The sequence below is a fragment of the Hypanus sabinus genome, chromosome 9, assembly GCF_030144855.1.
Source record: "Hypanus sabinus isolate sHypSab1 chromosome 9, sHypSab1.hap1, whole genome shotgun sequence".
NCBI classification, from domain to species: Eukaryota; Metazoa; Chordata; class Chondrichthyes; order Myliobatiformes; family Dasyatidae; genus Hypanus; species Hypanus sabinus.
The window spans coordinates 72,166,732-72,193,060 of record NC_082714.1 but is presented as its reverse complement, the minus strand read 5'-3'; the positions used below and the strand labels follow the sequence as shown (position 1 = coordinate 72,193,060).

The window sequence follows — 26,329 nt, the reverse complement described above, 5'->3', positions numbered from 1 at the left end:
GAGGTCTAGCATACAAGAGCAGGCTTTGTTGAGGTCTCACCTTGAGTATTCTGATCAGTTTAGGCTCCTCACCAAAGATGTACTGGCATTGAAGAGGATTCAGAGGAAGTTCACAAGGATGATTCCAGGAATGAAAGGTTTATCATACGAGGAACATTTGAGAGCTCTGGGTCTGTACTCACTGGAATTTAGAAGGATGAGAAGGTGTGGAGGGGGGATGGAGGGAGATGTCATTGAAACCTTTCAAATGTTGAAAGACCTAAACAGAGTAGATATGGAAAGGATGGTTCCCATGATGGGAAAGTCTAGGACAAGAGAGCGCTGCCTCAGGATAGAGAGGGATCTATTTGAAATGGAGGTGCGGAGAAATGTCTTTAGCAAGAGGGTAGTGAATTTGTTGCTACATGCAGCTGTGGAGGCCAGGTCATTGGGAGTATTTAAGTCAGAGATTGAAAGGTTCTTGATTGGACATGATCTCAAAGGTTATGGGGAGAAGGCTACAGGGCGAGGCTGAGGAAGGAAAAAAATAATCAGCCATGATTAAATGATGGAGCAGACTTGATGGGCCAAATGGCCTGATTCTACTCCTGTGTCTTATGGTCTTAATTCTCTGGAGACATTGAGGTTACAGAAGGGGGAATATTCAGAATCACAAAGTATGCAGCACGGGTAGGCACTGGGTGAAGAATGAATGGGCAGATTCAGAGTGTGAACTTTTACCTTCCGCTCTTATTTCCAACATAGTTTATTATTGGAAAAGAACCTACTAACAAATATTTACAATCTCACAAAATTCTTATCATGGCATTGATGAATAGAGATACAGCTGAAGCGATCCCAACACTTTCTGAAAAATTTCCCTTTCAAGTGTCTCAATTTCTAGTGGAACAATAACATAGGGAGTTTGACACTGTGTCTGACTCTGGTACACGTGGTATAGATATGATCAAAAAGTAAAAGTCACTTCCAGGATCAGTCAGTGACCCATGAGTATATACTTTTTGATCATTCTGAAAAATACACTCACTAAACTTTCATTGGAGAGGATGTTGTTTCCGACGGCAGTTCCAAGGAGGGAGGTGGGAGAGGACAAAGACAGTGTCATCACTCTCTACACCACTGAGCTTCACTCTCCCACCCTCAATGCTGCCCCCCAAACACCCAACACCCTCTTCACTCCACCTTTCCCACCATGGTCTGATACATCAATTTCCAAGTTAGCACATCTTCCGCATTGTGTTGAGATGTTGCAGATAGTGAAAGGCTCTATGATGATCCTGACCGCCTGGGCTCACCTTGGAAATACCTGTCCAGGACTTCTCAGCTCCTGATGCCAGGGCAGCTCAGCTATATGACGTCTGGAGAGGGAAAAGTCACAATACTTCATTGACCTCACAGGCGGCAGGGGTTATATGGGTGAGGTTGGAGGACCTCAACATCTCTCTCCCTCCCCACAATACACAAGTTAGGCCTGTGCCTTGCTCATGAACCACCTCCCCCAACCACTTCTTATTTTGTGCACTACTTTGAGCAAGGGTCAAGGCACTTTATTTTCTCTTTTTTCTCCCCACCCATCAGGCTCAAGGACAGTTCCCATTCCACTGTATTATGATTCAATGGTTCCATGGTAAGAAAGGTAGACATGTGATCACACAACCTTTCTTTTATTGATTTTGCACCTTATTATCTGTCCGCACTTTCACAAAACGTAAAAATTTAGTACAGAATGCAGAATATCTCAATGTACTGATGTGCTGAAATGATTTGTATGGATGAAATGCAAAATTAGATTTCACTTTCTCTCCGGCCACAATAACCCAATTTTTGAATATACTATCAGACACCCTATGAACGAGGGAACCTCCTGACCTTCAGGAGCTCTTATTAAAAGTATTGCCCTCATGAGGAAATTCAGAAAAAAATGTCTTCCCCTTTGTGAAAGGACAGTCTCGCCCCTATGAAATAGGAGTTTCTCGCCCATCGGAGTCCCTTGTTAAAGAGAACCCCCTCCCCCCAATAGGAGATCCCTATAAAGAGAATCTCTCCCCTTCATGATGTCTGATTAGGGTCTGATTGCTTTTATTTGTCAAGTTCAAGTTTATTTTCATTCAGCAACACATGTATACAGCTAAACAAAACTTTCCTCAGGGTCTAATGCGCAAAACACAGCATTCTATTATATACAGCACATAAAACAACACTAACTCATCTTTAATGGATAAAAATATTCTGTAGATGTACAAATTGACAAATTATATATAGTGTTACTCCTAATGGCGCTATCATAAAATGTGTATTGGGTGATAGCAGGGTATTCAGAAGTCTTCCATCCTGGGGGAAGAAGCTGTTAGTTTCTTGTTCTTATACTGCAGTACCTGCTGCCTGACAGTAGGAGGTCAAAGAGTTTGTGGGAGAGATGGGGGAGGCCCTGTACAATGCTGAGGGCTCTGCAAATACAGCAGTTCTGGTGTACGTCATTGATGGAAGTGTGTGAAGTTACCATAACTTGAGAAGATTCTTGGTAAACTGAAAGATCTGAAGATAGATAACTCACCTGGACCAAGTGCTGTACACCCTACAGCTCTTAAAGAGGTGGCTGAAGAGATCATGGAGGTATTAGCAATTATCTTTCAAGAATCACTAGATTGTAGAATGGTTGCGGAAGACTGGAAAATTGCAAATACCATTCCACTCTTCAAAGGAGGAGAGAGGCAGAAGGAAACTATAGGCCAGTTAGTCTGACCTCAATGGCTGGGAAAATGTTGGAGTCAATTATCAATGATGAGGTCTCAGGATACCTGGAGGCACATGATGGAGGCCATAGTCAGTATGGTTTCCTCAAGGGAAAGCCTTGCCTGAACAATCTGTTGGGATTCTTTTAAGAAGTAACAAGCAGGATAGACAAAGGAGAATCAGTTGACATTGAGTACTGTACTTGAGATTTTCAGAAGCCCTTTAACATGGTGCCACACATGGGGCTGCTAAACAAACATGGTAATACAGGAAAGATTCTAGCATGGATAAAGCAGTGGCTGATTGGCAGGAGGCAAAGAGTGAGAATAAAGGGAGCTTTTTCTGCTGGCTGCCTGTGACTAGTGATGTTCCACAGGTGTCTGTTGACAGACTCTTTATACATTATATGTCAAAGATCTGGATGATGGAATTAATGGCTTTGTTGCAAAGTTTGTAGACAATATGAAGATAGGTAGAGAGGCAGGTAGTTCTGAGGAAGTACAGTCTGCAGGGGAAAGATTAGGAGAAAGAAGTGGCACATGGACTACAGTGTCAGGTAATGTATAGTCATGCACTTTGGTGAAGAAATGAAAATGTTGACTATTTTCTAAATGGAGAGAGACTACAAAACAACATTGAGGTGCGAAGGTACTTGGGAGTCCCTGAGTAGGGTTCCCTAAAGATTAATTTTCAGGTTGAATCTGTGGTAAGTAAGGCAACTACAATGTTACCATTCAAGAGGTTTAGAATACAAAATCAAGGATATAATGTGGACATTTTATGAAGCACTGGCGAGGACTTACTTGGCGTATCGTGAGCAGTTTTGGGTCCCTCATCTTAGAAAGAATGTGCCAAAATTGGAGTGCACAAAGAAGCTTTACAGAAATAATTCCGGATTGATTGGCTTTCATATTAAGAGTGTATGAGATGGCTCTGGGTCTGTATTCATTGGCATTCAGAAGAATGACAGGTGACCTCTTTGAAACCTATTGAATGCTGAAAGGTCTTGATAGGATGATAGGAATGGATGTTTCAGAGATGAAGAGGAATTTCTTTAGCCAAGAGTGGTGAATCTGTGGAATTCTTTGTCACAAGCAGCTGTGGAGACAAAGTCTTTATTTATATTTAAGGCAGAGGTTGAAAGATTCTTGGTCAGGACATGAAGGAATAAGGCAGGAGATCAGGTCTTTCATCAAGGTCACCCATGATAAAATGGTGGAGCAGACTTTATGGGTCAAATGGCCTAATTCTTCTCCTATCTTATGGCCTTATTGGTGAGGCATGGTGCAAACTGGGGGACTGTTTTGTTGAGCACCTTCTCTCCATATGCTACATAAGACAGAACTCCAAGGAGGAGGAACATGCCTTATGCAGTCTGGGTAGCCTCCAACCTGATCAACTATTTCTCTAAATGTTAGTAATTATTTCTCCCTCCCCCTTCTGTTTTTCTAATCCCCATTCCTGTTACCCTCCCACTCCTAGTCTCATCCACCTAACACTGGCTCCTTTCCTTGCCCTTTCTTCCATGGTCCACTGTCTTCTCCCTTTGGATTGCTTCTCAAGCCCTTTCCCACTTTCAGCGATCCCTCCCAGCTTCATACCACTTTCCCTCCCCTACCCACCCACCTTCCTCCCCATCTTCTTATTCTAGCTTCTGCCCCCTTCCTTTCCAATCCTGGTCTCAGCAGAAAACGTCATTTTTTTTTAAATGTCCATAGATGCTGGCTGACTTGATGAATTCCTCCGAAATCCTGTGTGCTGCACAGAAACTGTACTTTGGTGCCAGTGGATATAATAAACCAGTTTACCCACCATCTACAGGAAGCAACATCCCTTGAAGATCCCACCATCCAGGCCTTACCATTTTCTGTATCAGACAGAAAAACAAATCCCACACCACTAGGTTTACATGCAGATACTTTTCTTCAACTATTTGCTTTTTGAAACAAATAGCACAATCCTAATCACTACAGTTCAGCTACACTATGACCACCATAAAAACAAAGCATTTTACAAAGGCTTTTGAATTAGCACCTGATGTTTCATAACCTGATTGTTATGAAGCATTTCTTGTACTGAATGAGCAAGCTTGCACCAAGCAGGTCTCTGAAACTCAAGTTCACTTTCTTTTATTCAGTTAATGTTTCACACAGGTAAAAGAAAAATAAAATCAGCTTTGAATTTGCAGTTTTCTGGTCTTGAAATAGATGCTTGTCCTTCAAGTCCTTTCATCTGAGTCAAACACACAGGAAACAGGCTACAAAATAAGTAGAATATATATAAGAACTTGAAGATAGATAACTGTGCTGAACCACTGATCTTCAGAACTATATAAAGTGCACAAATACAGCATTCACATGAAAAACAGTGCCAACTACTTATACTCTGATTATCTGAATGGACTCAGTAAATAGCAATCTCAGACTACCACCTTCTACCAAGCAAAGATTTTTGATTAATTTGCCCAGAAACTAAATTGCATAGCACTTTTTTTCCCTCCCAGGCTGGTGAACTTTTGCTGCACTGCCTCTATGGTTCTTAGACCTTTGACCCTCGAACCTTTGCTACATTTCCTCTATACTACTAAGATGCGACGAATTCTGCCATCATAAAACTACATGTTATTCCAGGTGTAGCCTGATATAATTTCAGTAAGACTTATTTACTCCTGTAAACGAGCTCTCCAATTATAAAGGGCAACTTATCATTTGCCTTCCTGTTCAGTCACAGCTGGTTAACATAAGAAAAGTCTGTTTATATTTCCACTCTTTCCTTTCTGTCTTACAACCAATTCTCAAAGAACACAGGAAAGGGTATTCAGCCCAAGATACTGTGCCAAAGTAATTAACAACCAAATTTTTAACTAAACTAATTCCTTTTGCCTACACAATGCTTATATCATTCCATTTCTTACACATTCATGTGCCAATCTAAAAGGCTGTTGAACATTCTGTCACTACCTGAGGTAGAACATCCCAGGCACCCACCACCATGTAAAAAAAAATTATCCTGTGCATCACTTTTCAATAAACTCTTCTCACTTTAAACGCATGCATCTTGCAATTAAGCATTTCAACCATGGGGAAAAAATATTTGTTGTCTATTCTATCGATGCCTTTCATAGTGTTGTAAAGCTCTACCAGATAACCTCTTCAGCCTCTGCTGCTCCAAAGAAAACATCCATCTGCCATTTCTGACCATATTTACAACTGATCAATATATTAACCTAATTCCTGTGTTTCTGAAACTCCAAAGTCTACTTGGTCCTAAATCTATTGTACTTGTCATATCTCAAAGTCAAACATGATCTTTCTTCTAAATCTATGCTGTTTCTACTCAATCCTATTACGTTATTCAAGCTGTTGTCTTAATCCATTTTTTATTATAGATTCCAGCTGTTCAGCTAACAATGTTTTCCTCTTTCTCTCCCTCTCCTTCCTTCAATGGTGGAGTCACAATTGTTGCCCTCCAGCCCATAGAATCTGTCAAAAACTGGAAGACTAGAACCAGAGCATGCACTTGGGGTACTTTATTCAAAATTCTGGCATGTGAATAATTGTCTCCTTCAGTTCCTTGATCTGATTTCCTTGCCTGTTCCACAGACTTTGAGATCCAATCTCCTGATCTCCTGCTATTTCCAACAATTGGAGAGATACTTTATTGATCCCAAAGGAAAGTAATGTCACAGTAGCTTTACAAGTGCACAGATATACAAATATTAGAGAAGAAAGAATAAAAAATAAGTTTCCTCAAAAGTCTAAAAGGAGAGAATCATCACTTCCCCAGCTACAGGTTGACTCAATATAGAGCCTAATGGCCAAGGGTAAGAATGACCTCACATTGCGCTCTTGGAGCAGTGCAGTTGTCTTAGTCTATTACTAAAGTGCTCCTCTGTTCAGTCAAGTTTGCACAGGATGAAAAATATTGTCCAAAGTTGCCAAGATTTTCGGTATGGCCCTTTGTTCTACCACAACCCCAGTGTGTCATGTTTGACTCCTATAAAGGTGTTGGCACATGGCCAAGTGGTTAAGGCTTTGAGCTAGCGATCTAAAGGTCATTAGTTTGAGCCTCAGCTGAGAAAGCATGTGTGTCCTTGAGCAAGGCACTTAACCACACACTACTCCTGCACGTTTATAACCCAGTGGCGGCGGTTGGTGCAGTATGGACAAGACAAGACAGAGCCACCCTTTCTAATCAGTTTATTGTACATGTTGGTATTACCCATGTTGATGTTATTGTACTGGCAACAGTTTGATAGAACATGTGAAGGTGAAGCCTCCATACTGCAAAAGACCACAGTCTCTTCAATCAGTAGAGGCAATTCTGGCCTTTCTTGTACACTGCCTGTGTTAGTACCCCACTCATCTGTCATCCAAATGCACCCCTAGGTAATTGTAGGCCTTCACCATTAATAACAGACGGTCCTCCTCAGGTCAAACGCCATCTCCTTTGTCTTACTAATGTTGAGTTGCAAATGATTCAACTTGCACCATTTGACAAAGTCCTCCACCAGGAACCTGTATTCATCCTCCCATCTTCCCTTTATACACCCAATTATTACTGTCAGAGAATTTCTGCAGATGACATGACTTAGAGTTGTATATGATCATATTCCTGGTATTACCGTTATTCTAAGTTTCTATCACCCACAGCTGAATCAATTTCCCTTTGGGATTATGTTCCCCAAGACTATGTGTAGTATATTTTTAGCCATGGATACACTACTACCTTAAATCTTAGTGTTGACTACCTGTCGTAGTACGTCAGAACTGCCTGTCCACCATCGCACCTTGCAATAGTTTTATTCAATCAACCTTTGATTAGATTCTAATTCGTTAGAAATAGATTTGTTGTTTAGATTCAAAGATTAAAAGTACATTTATCATCAAAGTATGCAGTATACAACCCTGACACTCATCTCTCCCACAGTCACGAAACAAAGAATAGCGACAGGACCAAGCTATTGAAAGAAAAACATCAAACACCCCTCCCCCACCATGCAAACGGCAACAAAAAAAGAGCAAAAACAGAATATAAAACACAAAATCAAAAAGCTAATTTCAGACCTGTTCTGCAGTGTTCATCAGCTGCAGGCCACCCCAATTCAAAAATAGCCCCAAAAGTAGCAACAAAAAAAAAGAGCAACCAAAACTAGACCACATCATAAACCTGAAATTCAAGAACCTCCATTGATCTCTATTACCTTCAAACGCAAAGTAAAATTCCATAATAGCATCACAGTTCTCCAAAGATTTATTTACAATATAAATTAACCCCTTCAAGTTCCAAACCAGCCTGTCCTCAGTTGAACCTCCTTTCTGATCAGAAAACTCAGATCCCATGAATTTATCTTCTGCCTTATTGCAGCAACATTTATCCATTCACTATGTAGCCTAAAGGTGAAGGTGGTGGTTGGCACACTGGCCTCCATTAGCCAGGGTATTAAATATACAAGTTGGTAGGTTATATTACAGCTGGTGACACTGGAAGACACTGGTGAGGCTGTACTTGGAAGAGAGTGTTCAGGTTGAATGCCCTGCTATAATGCCATAAAGTTGGAAAGAGTGCACAGGAGGTTTACGAAGCTAATGCTGGGACTTGAGGGACTGAGTCAATGGCAGATGCAATCTCAAAGACTCTCCACACGGCTTTAGACCACCTGGATAACATAAACACCTACGTTAGGATGCTGTTCATTGACTATAGCTCAGCATTTAATACCATCATTCCCAGTATCTTGATTAAATTGTAGAACCTGGGCCTCTGTACCTCCTCTTCAATTGGATCCTCAACTTCCTAACTGGAAGACCACAGTCTGTGTGGATTGGTGATAACATATCCTCCTCGCTGACGATCAACACTGTCCTTAGCCTACTGCTCTACTCTATACACAAGATTTTATTTTTAATATATATATAATTTCTTTTTTTTTGCACAATTTTAATCTATTCAATATACATATACTCAATATACATTTATTTATTTTCTTCTACATTATGCATTGCATTGAACTGCTGCTGCTGAGTTAACAGATTTCATGAAACTTGCCGGTGATAATAAACCTGATTCTGATTCTTCTAAACTCCAGTGAGTACAGGCCTAAAACTGCCAAATGCTCCTCATATGTTAACCCCTTTATTCCCAGAATCATTTCTGTGAACCTTCTCTGGACTCTCTCCAATGACAACACATTCTTACTGAGATATGGGACAATACTCCAGGTGCAGCTTGACTAGTGTCTTATAAAGCTTCAGCATTATCCCCTTGCTTTTATATTCTATTCCCTTTGAAATAAGTGCCAATATTACATTTGCCTTTTTTACCATAGACACAACCTGTAAATTAACCTTCTGGGAGTCTTCCATAAGGACTCCTAAGTCCCTCTGCACCTCTAATGTTTGAACCTTCTCCCCATTTAGATAATCGTCCACATTATTTTTCCTTTTACCAAAATGCATTATTATACATTTCCCAACAATGTCTTCCACCTACCATTTTTTTGTTCATTCTTCCAATTTATCTAAGTCCCACTGCAATCACATTGCTTCCTCAGCACTATCTACTCCTCCACCTATCTTCATATCATCCGCAAACTTTGCCAGAAAGCCATCAATTCCACTACTTAAATCATTAGCAAACAATGGGAAAAGCAGTGGTCCCAATGCTGACCCCTGACGAACATCACAAGTCACTGGCAGCCAACCAGAAAAGGCCCCTTTTAATCCCACTTGCTGCCCCCTGCCTGTCAGCCATTCCTCTATCCATGTCAGTATCTTTCCTGTAATGCCATAGGATATTATCTTGTTAAGTAGCCTCGTGTGGGGCACCTTGTCAAATGCCTTCTGAAAATCCAAGTAAATGACATCCACTGCCTCTCCTTTGTCCACCCTGCTCGTTACTACCTCGAAGAACTCTAACAGATTTGTCAGGCAAGAGTTCCCTTTACAGAAACTGTGCTGACTTTGACTTACTTTAGTATTAGCCTTCAAGTACCTCAAGACCTTGTCCTTAATAATGGACTTCAACACTTTCCCCAAACACTTAGACTAACTGGCCTATAATTTCCTCTCTTTTGTCTTCCTCCCTTAAAGAGTGGTGTGATATTTTCAATTTTCCAGTCCTCTGGGACCATGCCAGAATCCAGTGATTCTTGAAAGATTATGAGCAATGCATCTGGTGTCTCTTCAGCAACCTCTCTCAGGACTCTAGGATGTAATCCATCTGGCCCAGGTGACTTGTCCACCCTAAGACCTTTAAGTTTGGCTTGCACTTTTTCCTCTGTAATAGCAATGGCACTCACTCCTGCTTCCTGACACTCACAGACCTCTGGCATATTACTAGTGTCATCCAGTGAAGACTGATGCAAAGTACTGTTACGTACCCGTGACACGTGACAGAGGTGTACTTGTCACGTGACAGGTGTTGAAGCTATACTGGACTTGAGGTAATGGTCTTGTGATGGTGGAGTGACGTCATTTTCCCGCCAGTAGAGGTCATGTGACAGGTGTTTGGTTTTTTTTTAAATATACACAGGGTATAAAAAGAGGACCCCTCCCTGTGAGGAGGGGCAGTTCGTGGCTGGATTTGCCATGTTGACTTCATGCCACTGCGTGATTTAATGTTATGACGCAGTTTAGTTGAAAGATGAAGCTTTATCTAATGCCTAATGTTTAAAAGGTCAGTGCCAGCAGTTTCTTTATAATACTGCTAGCTGAAAATCAGTGGAGAATGAAGATCGGAGTTCAGGAGTTAAAAGTTCGAGGAAAGTCAATTTTCGACGGTGAAACAGGTTCAACCTTGTTTGATCCTCATTCAGAAGGAATTTGTTGACTGTCCCCGTGTTAATCCCTGTGAATAGCAGAAAGGACTGGGAACAGTTTTGTAAAGGAAAGGTCAGTGCCTTTAAGCCGTTTCATTCTTCATCTTCCTAAATTCTTCGTGGGAAAAGTTCGATTTGGAATCGCAACAACACGACATGAAAGAGAATTTAAATCGTGTTAAAAAGTCTCTCCCTTAAATGGACTGTAGGCAGTTTGAACTTTCGCAATATTACTCTGAAGAACTGTTTAAGCTTCATTGCTTTAAGAACTGTTTAAGCTGCCGCATAGCAGCTGATTTCCATTTACGTGAGTGGTTTGTTTACTTTTGGGGGTTTGTTTTTCAGTGTTTAATAAACGTTTTGTTTGTTATAAAAACCCGTGCCTCACTCATATTTATTGTTGCTGAATCCGTATCAGTATTTATTAAGTTTTTCTGGCATTTCTTTGCCCCAATCCCATTACTACCTCCCCTGCATAATTTTCTAGTGGTCCAATATCAACTCTCACCTCCCTTTTATTCTTTATATAATTGAAAAAAAAAACTTAAGTCTCTTGCTTTATATTATTGGTTAGTTTGCCTTCACATTTCATCTTTTCCCTTCTTATAGCTTTTGTAGTTGCTTTTTGGTGGATTTCAAATTTTTCCCAATCAGCTAACTTCCCACTCACTTTTGCTACCTTATATGCTTTTTCCTTTGCTTTTATGCAGTCCTTAACTTCCCTTGTCAGTCATGGTTGCCATTTGAGAACGTCATCTTCTGTGGGACATATCTATCCTGCGCCTTGTAAACTCTTCCCAGAAACCAGAGCCACCTCTATTCTGCCTCATTCCTGCCAGAATCCCCCTGCAATCCACCTGGATAAGCTCCTCTCTCATGCCCCTGTAATTCCCTTTATTCCGTTATGATACTGATACATATCACGTATCCTTCTCTCCCTCAGATTTCAGTAAAATTCAATCATATCATGATCACTGTCTCCTAAGGGTTCCTTTACATTAAGCTCCCTAACAAGCTCTGGGTTATTACACAACACCCAATCTAAGATAGTCTTTCCCGAGTAGGCTCAAGCACATGTTGCTCCAAAAAGCCATCTCTTAGGCATTCAACAAATACCCTCACTTACAATCCGACACCAACCTGCAATGGTCAGAAGTCGCAAAACATTTATTTATCTTTAACACAGGATGCTGGAAATCCAAGCAACACACACAGGTGCTGAGGGAGCTCACCAGGCCTGACAGCATCTATGGAAAAGAGTAAACAGTCGACATTTCAGTTCAAGATGGTCTCTTTTCCACGGATGCTGCCTGGCCTGTTGAGTTCCTCCGGCATTTTATGTGTGTTGCTTCTCTACCTTTGATGCATGACACCTACTGGAGTGTCTTTGGCTACAAGTCTGACTATCAACAATGTGAAAGGGGCTTCTGGTTTCCATTCACACACTTGACTCACCTTTGGTCTCCACTAGACACTCAGCTCTCACCTGTTTTACCAAGTAGCTGATTGCATGCAACAGCATCCACACCTCAGTTTACCGCTTCCACATGCAGGCTAAAACAGGCAAGGGTAGGCAGCAGCCTCATACCCAGGTGAGATAGGGGCATGCCTGTCCTAGCATGTGAAGTCAGCTTTGGTGGACTGGGTGGATCACATGTACAATGAAATTCCATGGCCAGGAAGTTGTTTCATTCTATAATACTCCATGGAGAGTGAAGAGCATGACATGGCACAAAAGAAGTTATGATCATCGACTGCAACCAAGGGTTCCCCAGCTCTGATGGCTACTCATATCAGTGGACCTGGACAGTGATAACTGTCCCAGTGCAACGGCTTTGCCAAACCCCCAACAGGTTTCCTGTATATGTCAGCTCTAATTGCACTGAGTGGCCTAAGGTAGAAGGAGATGAGTTATACAGCTCTCGTTACATGCACATGCAGTTCAACTCTGAGTGATTATGCAGAATAATAACTCATCTCCTTCCACTGTAGGTCACAAACTTATTATGCTTAACTAATCTATAGGAGTTTTTCGAGGATGTAACCAGGAAGTTAGACAAGGGAGATCCAGTGGATGCAGTGTACCTCGATTTTCAGAAGGCATTAGATAAGGTCCCACATAGGAGATTGGTGGGTAAAATCAGAGCTCATGGCATTGGGGGGGGGGGGGGGAGGGGGGAAGATATTGACATGGATAGAAAACTGGTTGGCAGATAGAAAGCAAAGGGTGAATGGGTGTTTCTCAGAATGGCAGGTGGTGACTAGTGGGGTGCCACAGGGCTCAGTATTGGGACCACAGCTGTTTACAATTTACATCAACGATTTAGATGAAGGCATTGAGAATAACATCAGCAAGTTTGCTCATGATATTAAACTGGGTGGCAGTGTGACATGTGATGAGGATGTTAGGAGAATTCAGGGTGACTTGGATAGGCTGGGTGAGTGGGCAGATACTTGGCAGATGACGTTTAATGTGAATAAGTGTGAGGTTATCCACTTTGGGAGTAAGAACAGGAAGGCAGATTATTATCTGAAGGGTGTAGAGTTAGGTAAGGGAGTAATACAAAGAGATCTAGGAGTCCTTGTTCATCAGTCACTGAAGGTGAATGAGCAAGTGCAGCAGGCAGTGAAGAAGGTTAATGGAATGTTAGCCTTTATTACAAAGGGAACTGAGTACAAGAGCAAGGAAATCCTTTTGCATTTGTACAGGGCCCTGATGAGACCACACCTGGAGTACTGTGTACAGTTTTGGTCTCCAGGGTTAAGGAAGGACATGCTGGCTGTAGAGGAAGTGCAGCGTAGATTCACGAGGTTAAATCCTAGGATGTCCGGACTGTCTTACACAGGGAGGTTAGAGAGACTGGGCTTGTACACGCTGGAATTAAGGAGATTGAGAGGGGATCTGATTGCAACATATAAGATTATTAAGGGATTGGACAAGATAGAGGCAGGAAATATGTTCCAGATGCTGGGAGAGTCCAGTACCAGAAGGCATGGTTTAAAAATAAGGGGTAGGTCATTTAGGACAGAGTTAAGGAAAAACTTCTTGTCCCAGAAAGTTGTGGGGATCTGGAATGCACTGCCTCGGAAGGCAGTGGAGGCCAATTCTCTGGATGCTTTCAAGGAGCTAGACAGGTATCTTATGGATAGGGGAATCAAGGGATATGGGGATAAGGCAGGAACCGGGTATTGATAGTAGATGATCAGCCATGATCTCAGAATGGCAGTGCAGGCTCGAAGGGCTGAATGGTCTACTTCTGCACCTATTGTCTATTGTGTGGCTAGGCATAGCTCAAATAGTCTATAAATTTGCTGACGATCCAGCCATTGTTGGTAGAATCTCAGGTGGTGACGAGAAGGCGTGCAAGCATGAGATATGCCAATTAGTGGAGTGGTGCCGCTGCAACAACCTGGCACTCAACCTCAGTAAGACGAAAGAGCTGATTGTGGACTTCAAGAAAGGAAAGACAAAGGAACACATATCAATCCTCAGAGGAATCAGAAGTGGAGAGAGTGAGCAGTTTCAAGTTCCTGGTTGTCAAGATCTCAGAGGATCTAACCCAGTCCCAATATATCGCCACAGTTATAAAGAAGGCAACACAGTGGCTATACTTCTTTAGGAGTTTGAAGAGATTTGGCATGTTAACAAATACACTTAAAAGCTTCTATAGATGTACCTTGCAGAGCATTCTGACAGATTACATCACTCTGGTATGGGGCAGTGGCCACTGCACAGGGCCGAAAGAAGCTGCAGAGAGTTGTAAATCTAGTCAGCTCCATCTTGAGTACTTGCCTACAAAGTACCCAGGACATCTTCAGGGAGCAGCATCTCAGAAAGACAGTGTCCATTATTAAGGACCTCTAGGACCCAGGGCATGCCCTTTTCTCACTATAACCATCAGGTAGGAGGTACAGAAGCCTGAAGACACACACTCAGCAATTCAGGAACAGCTTCTTCCCCTCTAAATGGACATTGAACCTGTGGACATTACCTCACTTTTTTAAAAATATACAGTATTTCTGTTTTCGCATGTTTTTTAATCTATTCAATATGTATACTGTAATTGACTTATTTATTATTATTTTTATTTTATTTGTAATTTTATTATATATCACATGGAATGGTTGCTGCTAAATTAACAAATTTCACATCACATGCCAGTGATGATAAACCTGATTCTGACTGAGCTGTGAAGAGGGGTTGACCAGTTTGCAACTTTTTTCATTGGTGTGCTGAATGAGAGAAGATCTCAAAGAGGTGTATCAGATCTTGAGAGGCATCGATGGATGAATACATGTTTTAATCCAAGTTGGGAAATAGTTTAAGGTCTTTTAAGAGACTCCTGGATAGGTACATGGAGCTTAGAAAAATAGAAAGCTATGGGTAACCCTAAGTAATTTCTAATGTAAGGACATGTTCGACACAGCTTTGTGGGCTGAAGGGCCTGCATTGTGCTGTAGGTATTCTATGCTTCTATGAAAGGGAGAGAGATTTAATGGAAACCCGGGGGTGGGGGGGGGGGGGGTGACAATACTCTTTACGAGTGGTCGATAGACGGAATGAACTGCCAGTGCAAGTGATTGATGTAGGTACATTAGCAACACTTAAAAGGTATTTGGATGAGTATATGTATAATAAATGCTTTGAGGTTAAGGGCCAAATGCAGGCAAATGAGTCTAGTTTATGTGGGAATCTGGTGAGTATGGACCAGATGGGCTGAAGGACCCATTTCTATGTTGTGTGACTATGAATAAAGTTGACCATGAATACAGTGGGTTTCAGTTAATTCGGATATATCAGGACTAGTACACTTTGGTCCAATTAAGCAGCTGCCCCATTTGCCAAAGTTTCATGGAGATACTTTAAAACATATAAAAAGACCATTTAAAATTACCATTTAAACTGAGTAACAAATTATGTATCTAAATGAAATGCGAAAACAGAACACTAACAATGCTATAAAATCTGCATTCCTAATAGCTATCGACCAAAGAATATGCTGCCATGTTTTTTATAACCCTGTATCCTTCAAGTAATCATTTACATTGCAACATTCAAGGTGAGGGTCAATACCTTCAAACTCTTTGTAGTTCCTACCTTGAAGTAGTGAAATCATTTCACCTGCACTGTCTGAACAGTTTCTACCATCTCCAAGTCTGAATGCTTGAAACCACAGTGAGCAAAACACTTCTGAACTGTCTTACTGTTTATTTCTTGCCAACTATCAGTAAACTAAAATCACTTTTTTTTGAACAAATCCATGCAAATAATGCTATTTAAAAACCGTTCACTCTAAGCACATTGCCATGTGTAATGGCCAGACAAGTGCATGTGACTGACACTAGTTAGAAGCTTCTGTAAGTGTTCTGTCCCACTTAAGTGGTATAATATCCCAAATGACAGGAATTTTGATTATTTTCTTGATTAGTGATTGTTCTTTCAGATTTGTCCCAAACAACTAGATGGCCCAATAAACTGGAATCCACAGGAGACAGACAGGTGGGTCACAGTCAAGAAGGGGAAGGGGAAGAGTCAGGTACTAGAGAGTACCCTGTAGTTGTACCCCTTGACTCTTGTTTGAGTACTGTTGGGAAGGGGGGGGGAGGGAACAGCCTACCTGGGGGAAGCAACAGTGGCTGTATCTTTGGCACAGAGTCTGGCCCTGTAGCTCAGAAGGGTAGGGAAGGGAACAGGAGGGCAGTAGTGAAAGGGGACTCTATAGTTGGGGGTCAGACAGGCGATTCTATGGACCCAGGAAAGAAACTCAGATGGTAGTTTGCCTCCCAGGTGCCAGGATCCGGGATGTCCAAGATATCCTGCGGTGGGAAGAATAGCCAGAGGTCATGGTACATACAGGTATCAATGACAGAGGTAGGAAAAGAGAAGAGGTCCTGAAAAATAGACTACAGGGAGTTAGGCAGGAAGTTGAGAAGCAGGTCTGCAAAGGTAACAATCTCAGGATTACTGCCTGTGCCACATGACAGTGAGAATAGGAATAGAATGAGGTGGCTGAGGGATTGGAGCAGGGGGCAGGGATTCAGATTTCTGGATCATTGGGACCTCTTTTGGGGCAGGTGTGACCTGTACAAAAAGGATGGGTTGCACTTGAATCCCAGGGGGACCAAAATCCTGGCGGGGAGGTTTGCTAAGGCTACTGGGGAGAGTTTAAGCTAGAATTATTGGGGGGTGGGAACTGAACTGAAGAGACTTGGGAAGAGGAGGTTGGCTCACAAATAGAGAAAGCTTGTAGACAGTGAGAGAGGGAGGATAGGCAGATGATAGAAAAGGGAAGCGCTCAGAATAAAGGTTTGAGATGTGTCTGTTTTTACGCAACGAGTGTTGTGAACAAAGCAGATGAGCTTAGAGCGTGAATCAGTACTTGGAGATATGTGGTGGCCATTACAGAGACTTGGATTGCTCAGGGACACGAATGGTTACTTCAAGTGCCAGGTTTTAGATGTTTCAGAAAGGACAGGGAGGGAGGCAAAAGAGGTAGGGACATGGCACTGTTGATCAGAGATAGTGTCACAGCTGCAGAAAAGGTAGACGCCATGGAGGGATTGTGTACTGAGTCTCTGTGGGTGGAGGTTAGGAACAGGAAGGGGTCAATAACTTTATTGGGTTTTTTTTTTATAGGCCGCCCAATAGTAACAGGGATATCGCAGAGCAGATAGGGAAACAGATCCTGGAAAAGTGTAATAATAACAGAGTTGTCGTGATGGGAGATTTAAATTTCCCAAATATCAATTTGCTTTAGGGAGATGCCAAGGGTTTAGATGGGGTGGAGTTTGTTAGGTGTGTTCAGGAAGGTTTCTTGACTCAGTATGTAGATAAGCCTACAAGAGGAGAGACTGTACATGATCTGGTATTGGGAAATGAACCTGGTCAGGTGTCAGATCTCTCAGTGGGGGAGCATTTTGGAGACAGTGATCAAGATAGTGCTGCATCCACAAAGCAAACAGCATTGTGAACTACCCCACGCACCCCTCATACAAACTCTTTTCCCTCCTGCCGTCTGGGAAAAGGCACTGAAGCATTCGGGCTCTCATGACCGGACTATATAACAGTTTCTTCCCCCAAGCTGTCAGACTCCTCAGTAACCAGAGACTGACACCTTACTGCCCTATTGTTTTGTTTATTATTTATTGTAATGCCTGCACTGTTTTGTGCACTTTAGGCAGTCCTGGGTAGGTCTGTAGTCTAGTGTAGTCTTTTTCTGTGGATTTTTTTTAAAACATAGTTCAGTCTAGTTTTTGTACTGTGTCATGTAACACCATGTCCTGAAAAAACATCTCATTTTTACTATGTACTGTACCAGCAGTTATGGTCAAAATGACAATAAAAGTGACTCGACTTGACTAATTCTGTCTCCTTTACAATAGTATTGAAGAGATATAGGAACAGACAAGTTAGAAAAGTGTTTAATTGGAATAAGGGGAATGAAGGCCATCAGGCATGAATCAGGAGGCTTAAACTGGAAACAGATGTTCTCAGGGAAAAGTACGAAAGAACTGTAGCAAATAGTCAAGGGAATATTTGTGTGGAGATCTGTATAGGTACGTTCTAATAAGACAGGGAAGCTATGATAGGGTACAGGAACCATGGTATACAAGGCTGTAATAAATCTAGTCAAGAAGAAAAGAAAAGCTTATAAAAGGGTCGGAGAGCTAGGTAATGTTAGAGATCTAGAAGATTATAAGGCTAATAGGAAGGAGCTTAAGAAGGAAATTAGGAGACCCAGAAGGGGCCATGAGAATGCCTTGGCGGGCAAGATTAAGGAAAACCCCAAGGTATGGCTTTGTGAAGGAAGGTCGTGCCTCACGAGCCTAATTGAGTTTTTTGAAGAGGTTACAAAAGAAATTGATGAGGGTAGCGTGGTAGATCTGGTATACATGGATTTTAGCAAGGTATTTGACAAGGTCTCCCATGAGAGACTCATCCAGAAAGTCATGAGGCATGGTATCAATGGAACCTTGGCTGTTTGGATAAAAAAAATTGGCTTACAGGAAGAAAGCAGAAGGTAGTAGTGGAAGGTAAGTATTCTGCCTGGAGGCTGGTGACTATTAGTGTGCCGCAAGGATCTGTCCTGGGACTCCTGCTCTTTGTGATTTTTATAAATGACCTGGATGAAGAGGCTGAAGGATGGGTGAGTAAGTTTGCGGATGACAAGGAAGATAGTTAAGAAGGCCTATGGGATGCTAGGCTTCATTAATAGGGGGACTGAGTTCAAGAGTAGAGAGGTCATGTCCCAACTCTACAAATCACTAGTGAGACCACACTTAGAGAATTGTGTTCGGTTCTGGTCACCTCATTATAGGAAGGATGTGGAAGCTATGGAGAGGGTGAAGAGGAGATTTACCAGGATGTTGCCTATATTGGAAAACAAGTCTTATGAGGCAAGGTTAGCTGAGCTGGGACTTTTCTCTTTGGAGCGTAGAAGGATAAGGGGGGACTCGATAGAGGTCTACAAAATTATGAAAGGCAGAGGTCGAGCGGATAGCCAGTAACTGTTTCCCAGGGCACGAATAGCAAACACCAGAGGGCATATGTACAAAGTTAAGGGAGGGAAGTTTAGGGTAGATGTCAAGAGTAAGTTTTTTTAAACAGAGGGTTGTGGATGCTTGGAATGACTTGCCTGGGATGGCGGTGGAGGCTAAAACATTAGGGGTATTTAAGAGCCTCTTGGACAGGAACATGGATGAAAGTAAAATAGAGGGTTACGGGGTAGTGTAGGTTTAGTACTTTTTTTTTTAAAAGGAATATATGGGTCAGCACAACATCGAGGGCCGAAGGGCCTGCACTGTGCTGCAGTATTCTAGTGTCTAGTGCATTCTACAAGTATGTGAAGAGCAAGACAATAAGATATGAAAGAATAGGACCGATCAAGTGTTTGAGTGGGAAAGTGTACAGAACCGGAGGAAATACCAGAGGTACTTAATGAATACTTTACTTATGGAAAAGGATCTTGGCGATTGTAGTGATGACTTTCAGCAGACTGAAAAGCTTGAGCATGTTGATATTAAGAAAGAGGATGTGCTGGAGCTTTTGGAAAGCATCAAGTTGGATAAGTCGCTGGCACCGGATGAGATGTACCCCAGGCTACTGTGGGAAGCGAGGTAGGGGATTGCTGAGCCTCTGGCGATGATTTTTGCATCATCAATGGGGATGGGAGAGGTTCTGAAGAACTGGAGGGTTGTGGATGTTGTTCCTTTATTCAAGAAAGGGAGTAAAGATAGCCCAGGAAATTATGGACCAATGGGTCTTACATCAGTGGTTGGTAAGTTGATAGAAAAGATCCTGAGAGGCAGGACTTATGCACATTTGGGGAGGTGTAATATGATTAGCAGTAGACATCATGGTTTTCTCAAGGGCAGGTCATGCCTTACAAGCCTGATTGAATTTTTTGAGGATGTGACTAAACACATTGATGAAGAAAGAGCAGTAGACGTAGTGTATATGGATTTCAGCAAGGCATTTGATAAGGCTTATTGAGAAAGTAAAGAGGCATGAGATACAAGGGGACATGGCTTTGTGAATCCAGAACTGGCTTGCCCACAGAAGGCAAAGAGTGGTTGTAGAAGGGTCATATTCTGCAGGGAGGTCAGTCACCAGTGGGGTGCATCAGGGATCTGTTCTGGGACCCTTACTCTTCGTGATTTTTACAAATGACTTGGATGAATAAGTGGTGGGATGGTTTAGTAAGTTTACTGATCACACAAAGGTTGGAGGTGTTGTGGATAGTGTGGAGGGCTGTACAGCGGGATATTTATAGGATGCAAAACTGGGCTGAGAAGCGGCAGGTGGAGTTCAACCCAGGTAAGTGTGAAATGGTTCATTTTGGTAGGTCAAATATGATGGCATAATATAGTATTAATGATGAGACTCTTGGCAGTGTGGAGGATCAGCGGGATCTTGGGGTCCGAGTCCACAGGATGTTCAAAGCAGCTGCGCAGGTTGACTCTGTGGTTAAGAAGGTGTGCGACGTATTGGCCTTCATCAACCGCGGAACTGAATTTAGGAGCAGAGATGTGATATTGCAGTTATATAGGATTCTGGTCAGAACCCACGGAGTACTGTGCTCAGTTCTGGTCACCTCACTAGAGGAAGGATGTGGAAGCCATAGAAAAGAGGCAGCGGAGATTTACAAGGATGTTGCCTGGATTGGGGAGCATGCCTCATGAGAGCAGGTTGAGTGAATTCGGTCTTTTCTCCTTGGAGCAACAGAGGATGAGAGGTGACCTGATAGAGGAGTATAAGACGATGAGAGGCATTGATTGTGCGGATAGTCAGAGGCTTTTTCCCCAGGGCTGAAATGATTGCCACAAGAGGACACAGGTTTAAGGTGCTGGGGAGTAGGTACCAAGGAGATGTCAGGGGTGTGTTTTATTACTCAGAGAGTGGTGAGTGCGTGGAATGGGCTGCCAACAACAGTGGTGGAGGTGGATATGATAGGGTCTTTTAAGAGACTTTTAGATAGGAACATGGAGCTTATTAAAATAGAGGGCTATAGATAAGCCTAGTAATTTCTAAGGCAAGGTCATGTTCGGCAGAACTTTGTGGGCCGAAGGGCCTGTATTGTGCTGTAGGTTTTCCATGTTCCTATGTTTGTATGTACTGAATTATCCTGTTACAAGCACTTGAAACTTCTTATCTCTGCCAGATGCAATAATGCAACTACTATCAATGACTCCCAACTTTTGCCATTGTCCCAAATGGATTCTAATTCTACACCATGATCTGTTATGCTACGAAAATTTCTCACAACAAAAATTACCTTGCCCATAAATATGACTACAGCATTCTTTCTTCTTAACAATGGTCAGTAGACTAGACAACATCTATGGGATTAGAAACAAAGCTCCCATTTTGGATCAAAGACTTTTCATGGGGAAACCAAAAAAAATAGTTAAATTGCAGAAAAGTGGGAAGTACTAGTCCTTCCTTAGTTTGATCTCTCAAAATGCAATACCTCACATTTATCTGAATTGAAAGCTATTTGCTAATCCTCTGCCCATATACCGAGCTGATCAAAATCCCACTAACTTTTCATACCCTTCCATACTGTCTGTAATACAAGCTATTTTATTATCCACAAATTTACCAACTTTATCTTGCACATTTAGATCCAATAATTTATAAAAAATACATTACAACATCTAATTTTGCAGCGTCTTTGCAGCCTGATTTGCCAACACTAAATGCAATATTTTAGTGAACCAAGAACAGTCATAATCGAATCCGAATGATATAATGGAAACAAAGTAAATAGACATTTGCTTTTAGAATGCTTGGTGAAATTAATGAAGAGGTATATGCCTTTGGGGCACAAACCCCCAACTATGGAATCATTATTTATTTAAAGAAATGTATGCACCCCACACTGAAATAGAACATAGAAATATACAGCACAGGAACGTTGTGCCAAACCAACTAGCAAGTAAATGCCTAACTAACTCCTTCTGCCTACACAATGTCCTTATCCCTCAATTCTCTGCAATGCGTGTGCTTAAGTACCTCAAATGCCTTGACTGTATCTGCCTCTACCATCACCCTGGCAGCAAGATTCCTAATGTCTACCCTATCCAAACCTCTCATAATCCTGTAAACTTCTTTCAGGACTTCTTATCCTCTTGTGCGCTACAGAAAATAAACCAAATTTATCTCACTGCCCTCTAATGCAGCAGCATTCTGGCAAACCTCCTTTAACAGAGCAACCAGAATTGAAAACAATACTCTAGATACAACCTTACAAGAGGTTTAGAAAGCTGCAACACAACTTTCAGACTCAAACTCAGTGCCTCGAGTATTAAGTAATAAATATGTCTTCTTTACCACCTTATTAACCTGTGCAGCCACTGGACTTAGGACTCAGTTAATACTTTAAACTATTCTACTTTACTTTCACAATCCAGATGCATCAATCAAAAACTATTTTGCCATTGAAATGAGTAATAAGAAATTTTACCAAACTTCAAGTTAGTTCCACATTTCAACTAATTATTAATCCTTTCACTCACAGACTCTGGTGGGACGCTGGATGACTCCTTCATTTTGGAACCTGTACCTAAAAACAAACAAAAATGAACATAATCACACATTGCTGTAACTTGATTAAAGAATTATTCTTCCAGGAATTTGAATGCGTTATCACAATTAGACCTGCTCTTGCTGTCCAGAGGACAGTAAATGATTTCACCTATATTAACCATGCCACTTATTCAGATAAATAATTTTACATTTCTGAAGTTTCTGCAAAAAAACATTCCATTAAAAATCTATTAAGCATTTTAAATAAAAAGTATGCTTAATGTGCAAAGGAGTAAGAAGCAAAACGTGAGACAGTGAGCTGGAACACAAAGACAAGGAGAGTACAGAGGTCACAGTGCAGCAAATTACTGTGGAGAAATTCACTCTGAAAGGAGGAAGTGCTGTTGGTAGGAGGATTAACCTGCTTTCCAAAATTTATTTCTCAATTTGCTTCAAAGTACATTGCTAGTTTCCATGGTGCTTGGCAGCTTGCAATGCACCAATGGACTAGTGTATTTCTCACATTTGAAGAAATATTCCAGCAAAAACTAGGTAATGATATGAATCTAGACGATTATAAGGATGGCAGGAAGGAGCTTAAGAATGAAATTAGGAGAGCCAGAAGCGGCCATGAGAAGACCTTCGCAGACAGGATTAAGGAAAATCCGAAGGCATTCTACAAGTATGTGAAGAGCAAGAGGAGAAGACATAATAGGACCAATCAAGTGTGACAATGGAAAAGTGTGTATGGAACTGGGAGAAATAGCGGAAATACTTAATGAATACTTTGCTCCAGTATTCACTATGGAAAAGGATCTTGGTGATGTAGGGATGACTTGCAGTGGACTGAAAAGCTTGAGAATGTAGATATTAAGAAGATGTGCTGGAGCTTTCGGAAAGCATCAAGTTGGATGTACCCCAGGCTCTTGTGGGACGAGGGATTCCGGACTACAGAGCGCACCTGAGTAAAAGCCGCACGCTCTAATTTTAGAAAGAAAATCAATTTTGTACTTGTACAAGCCGCACCGGATTTTAAGCCGCAGGTGTCCCACGTAGTAATATGAGATATTTACACAGAAATATTACGTGAGGATTTTTTAACTTTTAATTAAATCCGTATGGTACCATAAACAAATATATATTGCAAATGCTTTTTTTCGAACAGTGCCTGTAACACAGCTACTTTACATAAATATACATACGTATCGGTAACACACAAATTACGTTGCGTATACTTTTTTACTGAACAGTGCATGAACAACATTCCAATATCTCCTAACGACTGGTAAATAAATATATATACTGCAGCCTACCAGGAAAAGTTATTGATCACCTTCTTCATCTTCCTCCTGCGCACTAAAACCATCAAAGTCCTCTTCTTCAGTGTCCGAATTGAATAAAACCTCAGGATCTCGTCACTCACTTCAGTCTCTTCGTTGTCGCTCTCACTTGAGCGCACGCGGTCCTCTTCATCACGCAGCAGTCCAGCCTTTCGAAACCCGCTGGTGATGGTGGATGTTGTGACACGGCTCCACGCATTAAGGATCCACTGGCAGACTTGAGTTAAAGATGCTCTTCGCATGCGTCCTGTTTTGGTAAAGGATTTCTCGCCGCTCGTCATCCAAGCCTCCCACTCAACGCGCAGCGCCACTTTAAATGCCCGGTTCACGCTGATGTCCAGTGGCTGCAAATACTTCGTGGTGCCCCCAGGAATCACAGCTGGAATTGAGTTTGTACTCTTGATGGCAGCTTTCACTGAACTTTCATTGTCAGCCGCTTAAAAAATCACCATCGGTGGAAGCTTTAGTCCGGATGCTGTGCAGCTCAGAACACAAGTAAAATGCGTTCTCTCATGGCCACTTGTTTTCAGTGTGATGGATGAGTCACCTTTTTTATTAACAGTCCGAGTGAGAGGCAGGTCAAACATCAAAGGTACTTCATCCATATTTATGATATCATCTGGCCCGATGGAATTCTCCGTTATCTTTGTTTGAGTGAATGTGCGGAAGTTAGCAAGCTTTTCCTCGTGGTCGGGAGGGAGCTGCTGACACAGAGTCGTGCGTACCCTGACGGACAGGCCTTTTCGTCTCATAAATCTAAAACACCACGATGGCCCACCTCTAAAATCTTCGATTTTCATTTTGGTGGCGATTGCTTTAGCCTTCAGTCTGATCTGCACAGTGGAAACACCGTAGCCACCTGCTCTCTGTGTGTTAACCCGGTCTTCAAGAAAGTTTTCAAGTTCGGGCCATCTGCTATGATTACCTCTGAAAGCTTTTGTCGTCTTTTTGCATTGACTCAGTTCTTCACACTGGCATCTCCACCGTCTCAACATCGATTCATTTATGCCAAGATTATGTGCAGCAGCTCGATTTCCTTCTTCAACCTCCAGATTGATCACCTTTAACTTAAAAGCTGCATCATATGCTTTTCTTCCAGTGTTTTCTATGTTGATGAGGGTGAGTACAAATGACTGATTTACAATAATTTAATTGTGAAAGTGCGCTTGATTTATCGTACAATTTCATTGGACCTCTGAGAACTACTCATCAATTTTATTGGTCTACTGTTACGAGGCAAAATGTTTTTGGCGGCATGAAAAAAAAACATGCATTAGCCGCACCGTAGTATAGGCCGCAGTGTTCAAAGCGTGGGAAAAAAGTAGCGGCTTATAGTCCGGAATTTACGGTAGTGTATTTCTCACATTTGAAGAAATATTCCAGCAAAAACTAGGTAATGATATGAATCTAGATGATTATAAGGATGGCAGGAAGGAGCTTAAGAATGAAATTAGGAGAGCCAGAAGCGGCCATGAGAAGACCTTGGCAGACAGGATTAAGGAAAATCCCAAGGCATTCTACAAGTATGTGAAGAGCAAGAGGAGGAGACATAATAGGACCAATCAAGTGTGACAATGGAAAAGTGTGTATGGAACTGGGGGAAATAGCGGAAATACTTAATGAATACTTTGCTCCAGTATTCACTATGGAAAAGGATCTTGGTGATTGTAGGGATGACTTGCAATGGACTGAAAAGCTTGAGAATGTAGATATTAAGAGGATGTGCTGGAGCTTTCGGAAAGCATCAAGTTGGATGTACCCCAGGCTCATGTGGGACGAGGGAGGAGATTGCTGAGCCTCTGGCAATGACTTTTGCATCAATCAGGATGGGAGAGGTTCCAGAGGATTGAAGAGTTGCGGATGTTGTTCCCTTATTCAAGAAAGGGAGTAGCGATAGCCCAGGAAATTATAGGCTAGTGAGTCTTTCTTCAGTTGTTGGTAAATTAGAACATAGAACAATACAGCACAGTACAAGCTGTAAGGCTTACAATACTGTGCCAACCCTTAAACCCTGCCTCCCATATAACCCTCCACCTTAAATTCCTCCATGTACCTGTGTAGTAGTCTCTTAAATTTCTTAAAATTGACAGAGTAGATCCTGAGAGGCAGGATTTATGAACATTTGGAGAGGCATAATATAATTAGGAATAGTCAGCATGGCTTTCTCAAAGGCAGGTCGTGCCTTACGAGCCTGATTGAATTTTTTGAGGATGTAACTAAAGTGTACATTGATGAAGGTAGAGCAGTAGATGTAGTGTAAATGGATTTCAGCAAGGCATTTGATAAGGTACCCCATCCAAGGCTTAGTGAGATAATAAAGACACATGGGATTCAAGGGAACATTGCTTTGTGGATCCAGAACTGGCTTGACCACAGAAGGCAAAGAGTGGTTGTAGGCAGGTCATATTC

At 41.8% G+C, this 26,329-nt stretch overlaps 1 protein-coding gene across 7 annotated transcripts in view; it reads right to left on the bottom strand.

The window, feature by feature from the left end:
- Window positions 1-1,328: 1,328 nt before the first annotated feature.
- Window positions 1,329-26,329, bottom strand: part of LOC132399482 (gametocyte-specific factor 1-like) — a 59,811-nt gene continuing 34,810 nt past the window's right edge. For 5 of the 7 annotated variants that reach the window (XM_059979902.1, XM_059979901.1, XM_059979905.1 and 2 more), the window contains 2 exons: window positions 22,571-22,617; window positions 4,837-4,990 (listed from right to left, as the gene is read on the bottom strand). In XM_059979902.1, the coding sequence (XP_059835885.1) occupies window positions 4,952-4,990; window positions 22,571-22,617 (86 nt within the window). In that variant the 3' untranslated portion in view covers window positions 4,837-4,951. Of the gene's footprint in view, window positions 1,359-4,836; window positions 4,991-22,570; window positions 22,618-26,329 lie in introns of those variants that run through there. The other 2 variants (XM_059979903.1, XM_059979906.1) reach the window with 2 other exon arrangements.